The sequence below is a fragment of the Arachis duranensis genome, chromosome 2 (genome assembly GCF_000817695.3).
Source record: "Arachis duranensis cultivar V14167 chromosome 2, aradu.V14167.gnm2.J7QH, whole genome shotgun sequence".
Lineage (NCBI taxonomy): Eukaryota > Viridiplantae > Streptophyta > Magnoliopsida > Fabales > Fabaceae > Arachis > Arachis duranensis.
In genome coordinates, this window is record NC_029773.3 from 8,947,707 (window position 1) to 8,955,304 (window position 7,598).

At 36.1% G+C, this 7,598-nt stretch overlaps 1 protein-coding gene across 3 annotated transcripts; it reads left to right on the plus strand.

The window, feature by feature from the left end:
- Positions 1–604: 604 nt before the first annotated feature.
- On the plus strand, positions 605–5,673 carry LOC107473368 (ribosome-recycling factor, chloroplastic). 3 transcript variants are annotated; one of them, XR_001588972.3, is made up of 13 exons: positions 605–920; positions 1,011–1,152; positions 1,278–1,347; positions 1,519–1,614; positions 2,358–2,455; positions 2,743–2,854; positions 3,251–3,292; positions 3,589–3,645; positions 3,778–3,828; positions 4,413–4,469; positions 4,815–4,869; positions 5,331–5,376; positions 5,475–5,673. XR_001588972.3 is itself a non-coding variant. In XM_016092910.3 (12 exons), the coding sequence occupies exons 1-11, from the start codon at positions 827–829 to the stop codon at positions 4,830–4,832; spliced, it is 837 nt and encodes a 278-aa protein (XP_015948396.1). In that variant the 5' UTR covers positions 605–826; the 3' UTR covers positions 4,833–4,869; positions 5,331–5,673. The 3 variants fall into 3 exon arrangements, 2 of the variants coding, with proteins under 2 accessions (XP_015948396.1, XP_015948394.1); XM_016092910.3 differs by having other exon boundaries at positions 5,331–5,673; XM_016092908.3 differs by lacking the exons at positions 5,331–5,376; positions 5,475–5,673 and having other exon boundaries at positions 606–920; positions 4,815–5,070.
- Positions 5,674–7,598: the final 1,925 nt, after the last annotated feature.

The window sequence follows — 7,598 nt, forward strand, 5'->3', positions numbered from 1 at the left end:
TCCATCTCGCCCCCAGATTTGCTCTCTATCCCCGTCCACGTTCCTGGTCGTGGGGAATATTGCTCCCATCCCCATTTTTCATAGAGCTCCATTCCCAATCTATCTGATAGTTCTAACTAATTATTAATTTCCATATGAATAGAGTTGTAAGTATCCATCCTATACAAAAACAGCAAAATTTTATACAAAAAGTCTAAACGATAAGATGATGACTTCTTTTGAAATGACGCAGTGAGAGACGCAATGGCGAGTCAAAGGACAAAGCAATGGATGAGGTGGAAGACGCGTGAATTGAGAGGAAAATGGACACGATGGTAGAGTTACGAAAAGGAACATCGCAAATAGAGAGCACGACGCAGTAAGAATGATGGCACGGTGAGGTGTAACAATGCGGCAAGAAGAGAGAGTGACGAGGGGTGGCTGCAGAGAGGCTGGATGGAATATGAGGATTAGAATAATTCAACTATTAAAGACAATTCAATAAATTTACGAATTTTGGAGATTATCGAAAATGGACAGGATCCCCACTTGGATCCCACACCTACGTCGGAAAAATTATATCCCCTGTTTCCATCTCTGCAAAAAAAAAAAATTTCACTATCGAATCTCCATTCGGAACATTCCCACAAGAATCTGCTTATAGGAGTTTTGCCATCCCTATTTTCGTGGCCGTTTGCAATTTTTTCTTGGAATTTAATTACAAACCAAATTCCTAGCCAAGCCAAACAATCCCGTGAAAATTCTTATCCACAGAGACAACACCACAAGGCTTAAGCTTCGCGCTCAGCAGAGTCACTACTCACTCATAGGGTCAGCTTATTTGGGCATGGCAACGTCAATCTCTCCGACTCCCACACTACCCTCTGTCCGCTCCTCTATTTTCCCACAAAACCCTCCCAAACCCCTCCTTTCCCTTCCAGGTACCTCTCTTCTCTTCTCTTCTCCTTTCACATCTTCATCACTTCCTTCACACCCAAAAACAAAAGGATCTTTTTTCTTTCTTTCTGCAGAGTTCTTTCGTGGAGGCTCCAATTCCAGCTGCGTGAAACGCTCATGGGCCTCTTCTTCAAGCTATGTCACTCTCAAGCTTTCCAATGCCTTTAGAGTCTCTGCAAGACCCTTACTTTCCAAAGGGGCCTTGTTGAACAGGAGGTAAGTAGAAAAACCTAGTCCTGAAGAGTGAAGACCCTTACTTTCCAGTTCTTTATTTGTTTATATTTGTTTTGAAATGGTTATGTGGCTCCAAATTGGATTATGGTGTTGTTGAATGTCTCCAGAATGGGAATCGTGAGGGCTGCAACTATTGAAGAAATTGAAGCTGAAAAAGCTGCCATTGAGAAAGATGTCGTAAGTCTCTCTCTCTCTCTCTCTCTCTCTCTCTCTCTCAATGAAGATTGGTTTTTTTGAAGCTTTTGAAGAGAAACATATAATGTGGGTGGTTGTGTGAATTTTTGTTGATTTTTTTATGATATATATTATTTTTTTTATTCTGCTTCTTTTATCCATGTGGGTCCGTAGAAAATCAGGATGGAAAGAAGTATTGAAAGTGTTCGGGCAAATTTCAATTCCATAAGGACAGGGAGAGCAAACCCAGCAATGCTTGATAAAATTGAGGTATGCATGCAATGCAGTTACTCTATTTTCTTTTTCTTTTTTTTGACTCATATTTTGTCTAGTTGGGTACTGTTTGATTTTTCAGTTATATATCACTTATGCAGTGTTGAAAACAATTTTAATTTTTGTAATCCAAAACAATTCACATCATATGATTTCTTTCATTTAAGAAATTTCAGAGGGAGGTTTAGGAAATGTCTGTATGTGGAACTCCATGACTTCTATTCTATCTCTGTAATTTTCATCATTATATATCTCGGCAACTATTTGAATTATCATAATCCTTTGCTAATAACAATCTATGTTATTTTGATACAAACTTCACAAAATTTTTGGATGGTGAAAAACGCAGTGAGAACATTCTATGTGTATGTTTTGCATCTTTGTTACAAAGACGCATGTAGGTTTACAGAACTTCTCGACATTCTAATTTGTCAGTAATGGTCACTTTCTCTTTGTTGCATAGTCCTTGCATTGCAGCATTTTATTAATTATGAACAAGACTTTTCATTTCTCAATTTCATTTGTACTTCATCTGCTTGTCACATTGTTATTTAGTATTGCTAACAATTCTACGGAACCTACATTGAGGAAACTGCCACACCAAATTGGCAACTTGTACTTTTTATCCAACCCACCACATTGCTTATACCATAATGCATTATTTATACGATGAATTAGATGTCAATGTATTCATCAATAGTTTCTTTCTGTAGATGAGCAATTTTATAACATGTTTCTAGGTGGAATACTATGGAAGTCCAGTTAGCTTGAAGAGCATTGCTCAAATTAGCACCCCTGATGCCTGTTCTCTTCTGGTACAGCCATATGACAAATCAAGGTATGTTGTGCACTTATCCATGATAAAGGAGAATGATTGATTATTGTTGAATTAGATCAAAAACATTAATTTGATCTTATCCATGTTTTTGTAACGGTAAAGGTCTTTTTGTTATGGTCTGTGTCTTTATTACTTCAAGTACTCTCTGTGGACTTTATTATATTAGTTTTGAGCGAGAAGTGCTTATTAGTGCATACAATCTCATTTTAGGCATTCTTCAATCACATGTATATGTTGTGTGTAGAGTATTTCTTAATGAACTCTTGGTTCTTTGTATTGTCTTTCAGCTTGAAGGCTATTGAGAAAGCCATAGTTAGCTCTGATGTTGGTATGACTCCAAATAATGATGGTGAAGTGATAAGGTTGACTCTCCCACAATTGACATCTGAAAGGAGGAAGGTATTTTCCATTTCCAGTTCTTTCCTTAATGAGATTCCTTATCATTCCCCATTCCTTATGGGAATCATTGTATACATGGATTCAATATAATATTTCTAGTTGGTTCTTCAATGTTTATTTAATTATTAACAAAATGACAAAGCATTACCACTTCTGTAGCCACGAGCCCATGACCCATGAGAAAAGTGAGTTCTTGAGGGAAATGTTTACTAAATATCCCACCATAATTCCAATAGAATTGTTTTAGTTTTCAATTTATATTGTTTACTGAGTACCGATGTTATATTGTGTTTCTTTATGCATATGTTCTAGGGAATCTTATGAAGGTCAAATTGAACATTTGAACTTTATGTGATCTCAGAAATTTAAGCTATATTTTCTTGCTTTTCTTTCTAGGAACTATCAAAGGTAGTGGCTAAACAAGCTGAAGAAGGGAAGGTACATCTGCACAAATTTTAACTTGAGATAATGAATTTCCTCTTGTTTGTTGCCAAATTGAGGGGTACATGGGGAATGCTAAGGCTAACACTCTTAGTGGAAAAAATGGGAAGTCGGTCACGCAACATTTATCTTATTTTGATGTACCATCACTTGCTGACTTGCCATGCAAATCATATAATTTTTGTGTTGCATGCTTCTAAGATCAATGTTTTGGCTAATGGCAGCTTTTTTAAATTTCCTTTCTATTGGTTCCCCCCTCCCTCTCCCTTTTTTTTAATTTTCTTTTCCCCCAGGTAGCTTTGAGGAATATAAGAAGAGATGCATTGAAAGCTTATGAAAAACTTGAGAAGGTTTGAATTCTTGGATTATTCTCCTTTCTTGATTCTCTTTAAGCAATTTCTCCGTTGCTTTTCACTCTTACTTTGCTGCTTGATTGTCAGATTTCAATAATTTTTCATCATTTTCTTGAAATTTTATTATAGGAGAAAAAGCTTTCTGAAGATAACGTGAAGGATTTGTCAAGTGATTTGCAGGTAACAACTTGATACCATAAGCATAGATTATTATAAACTTTTAGTCTAGTTAAACTTCCCTGCCATCTCTCTTTTTACTCTCTTGGGAGCATATTAATAGTGTTAAATGGAAAACAATCACATATGCAAACCTCAAGGTTCAAGAAACGATGTCACCAAAAGAATACATCCTCTGCCTTCAAGGAAACAAGAGAAACGAGGGGTTAGATTATGCTAGATATGTGCATTTGCATTCTTTATAGAGTTATACCTGTCCAATGTAGTGGGAATACTCTATAGGTATGAAAGAGTTGAATTGATCTTTTGGATATTGCAGATACATGACCATTTTTATGAATTTTATTTTTTCATACCTTAGCAATATCTGTTATATTTTTGTGCACGTCACATGTCCGCTCAAATATCCATGTTGGTTTTCCATTAGCATGGTTATTTTCCTCCTATATTTATTTATTTATTTTACAGGTACATGGTAAATACCGAATTTGTAAGACAAGTTTTATTATTGAAAAGTACAAAAAAATAAAATAAAATAGAGATAATTTTAGTTCTTTTCTCACAGAAATTGTGTTATCTTTTTGCAGAAGTTGACAGATGAGTATATGAAAAAGGTTGATACCATCTTCAAACAAAAAGAGAAGGTGTCATATATTTTCTTTTTACTCATATGCTCAATTATAGCATGCACAGATGATCAAATTAACGAGACTACTGCACAAACGACTTATATAAGTCTTTGTATAGGACTAATTACTTGTGTGATTTACCTTTTTTTTTCTTTAAATAAATTTTGTGGTATTAAATAGATCAATATAGTGTATTAGCATTTTAAAGTTTTATACAAGTTGCTTCATTTGAATATGTTGACTCACTTGGGTGCCTTGGACATGCAAGTGGACAATGTTAATAAGTTGATGGATCAATGTTAAGCTTGTGTTCATACAATAATCTCATTCATCTGACTAATAACTTCTCCTCTCTTTCAGGAATTGCTGACAGTTTGATGCTTCAGTATACAAAATATATTGGGATCTCTAGAAGGTCAAGTTTTGTATATGCTTTTATTTGAGTTGGATAATTGATGTCTGTTTATAGTTTTATACAACTTATAAAGAACAACTTTTGAATTGAATATGAACATTTTTTTAACTTGGATAATGGTGAATCAATGATTCAGCTTGTCATTTTAATTAGGCCCTTGTAGAGTATATATGCTGATTTTAATCCTAATTGAGTTCTTTATGAGTTTTGTTGAGTGTGAACTGGTAGATTCTATAAGACTACAATCCCAATTTGAGTAGAGAAAAAGTAGTTTTGACCATTTATTTTCAATTTTCCAAACATCTAAGATTTTACATTAAAAATATAGTTAAAGTAAGAGGCATGAATGACCAATAATGCCAAAGGATTTGACACTGAAATGTATAAAACTTTCAATTATTTTGTTCTTACAGAACCATCTAAGAATTTCTCTTTTTTCTTTTTATCTTTTGGATTTTTAGTGTGGCATAAGGTGATAAGGATGGGTCATATGCTCATATTGATGTGGTAATAAACTTCGGTACAAAACTTTTAATTATTTTGTTCTGATCATCTAAGAATTTCTCATTGTAAATTGTTTACGTTTTTTGGTGTGTGGCATAAAGATGGGTCGTATGCTCATTGATGTTGCACATGGTCGACTCTCCAAAAGACATGAGTTGTGTAGGTTTCGTTGAAATCCTGTGATTCATGCAAATTATCATACTTTTCTCTCCGAATTGCGTAAACAAGAAACAGCAGTGCAAATGTAAATTTTATGGGATGTGAGACATGTTTTGTGTTGCTCTACTCGATTTTCATTTCTCTGTCATTTTCTTTGTATACATAACATTTATTGAGAGGGTAAGTCTAAGATTGGGCATATCTTTGAAATAGCATAAATCATGGAATTGATTTTTACTTGTAGCGGTTGAAAAGATGAGAATAAATTTAAAATCAGATTTTAAAAAAAAAATTTGTTGAATATTTTAGTCTTTTATAAATTTAACAAAAATATTATGTATATATGAAAAATTAGTTATCATGAATTTGTGTATAAATAGATTTGTTATTTAATTCATTTTTAATATATTTTTTATTTAAATGTATAAGTAACTCATTTAGTAATTGATCTTTTGTATATATTTAATATGGTAGTAAATTTAATTACCAAAACAATTTCTAAAAAATCTTAGACATACCTATTGTTACGGTGGGTAACCGGAGATTGTCTGAATGGATAGCGTTGGCTGGCCCGTATGTGTGAAGGAGGAGGTTTCCGTGTGAGTGTGCAACTCGGGAGACTCCGCCCGACTTGTGCTCGTGAGTGAATGGGGGGTGGTACCTGCAAAGACACTCCGATGCCTAAGTTAGCAAGAGTGTGAGCAGGTCTATATAGTATTGGGCTTAGAGATACCTGAGGGGTGTCAGTGTATTTATAGTGGTGAGCCAATAACCACCGTTGGAGTAGTGCCGTATCTTTTGGGTGTTAACCGCCCCTCTATCTTAGGGAGGTTAAGATATGGCTTGATGAAGCGGTTAGAGAGATTTTAGGGGCGGTTACTCATTCAAATGAGTGTTTATCCGCCAGCTAACCTCATGTCCGACTTCTTCGAAGTAAGTCGTGGTCGACACCGACTTCTTATATGAAGGTCGGCGCTTAGCTGGGCTTAGTTCTTCGGATTGGGCCTTTCTATTTGGACCTGGGCCTTTATCATTGGGCCAGGATATGAACAGTGCCCCTACTTGAGCCCAAGATCTCTTTAGGGGTTTGGGTTCAAGTATTCAACTCGGATTCGTAGCCGACTTTCTTGGAGGAAACACGAGTTTTTAAACCGACGTGATTTTCGCGACCTTTTGTTTCTGACAGTTACGTCTATTCAAGCGTCGTGTCCGTTAGGGGTGCGTTTAGGGATTGATGACTTTGGTAACGGTGCACTCTCATTAATGACTGCTCCGTTTTTACCATTATGCCCCTTAACCTGTTTATAAATACTTTCCCTCTCTTTCCTTTTTCCGTTTCTGCAATCTTTCAAACTTCTTCTTTCTTTGTTCGTGCTGTACTCACTCGTACTACATTCTCGTGCTCCGGAGACTTCTGCTTCTTCCTACCTTTATTTCCGGAAAGAGGTCAGTTTCTTTCTCCTTCTTCACATTTTTCGTATGACTTTACTTTGTAGAGAAATAGGTTTGTAGACTCTTGCTCGGTTTCTTTTTCTCCTCTCTAGAGACCTTTGTTTTTGATTTTGCCTTTTCTTTTTCCTTTTGTAGGTTTCCTCATTTTTCTTAGAAAAAGAAAATGGCCTCCGTAGATTGGGTCGATGTTACTGTTCTAGGGGAGGAGCCGTTGGTTGATGCGGAGTTTATTACTCACCTTCGCACCCACCACCGGCTCTGTACTTCGGGTGAGGATGAGCCTAAGTATGAATTGCTTGTCCCCGGTTCAGAGGACCGAGTTTGTCATGGGAGAGCCAACGAGACGGCTCCCCATTTCTTCTTTATGTATGAGTGCATGACCACCCGTCTGGGCGTCTTTCTACCCTTTTCAGATTTTGAGATGTCTGTTTTGCAGCACTGTCGTGTTGCCCCTACCCAGCTTCATCCCAACTCCTGGGGTTTCTTGAAAATTTACCAATTTATTAGCCATGCTCTGGATTTCCCGACTACTTTGAAAATCTTTTTCCATCTTTTTCATATGACCAAACCTTTTAGTGGGCTGAATAATAAACAACAATGGGTTTCCTTCCGAG

What these genes read in the sequence shown, in the direction of transcription:
- LOC107473368 (XM_016092910.3), top strand. Translation starts at nt 827, where the DNA reads ATGGCAACGTCAATCTCTCCGACTCCCACACTACCCTCTGTCCGCTCC. An exon ending in GGGGCCTTGTTGAACAGGAG is followed by an intron (nt 1,153 to 1,277) that starts GTAAGTAGAAAA and finishes GAATGTCTCCAG; the next exon opens with AATGGGAATCGTGAGGGCTG. An exon ending in ATTTGTCAAGTGATTTGCAG is followed by an intron (nt 3,829 to 4,412) that starts GTAACAACTTGA and finishes ATCTTTTTGCAG; the next exon opens with AAGTTGACAGATGAGTATAT.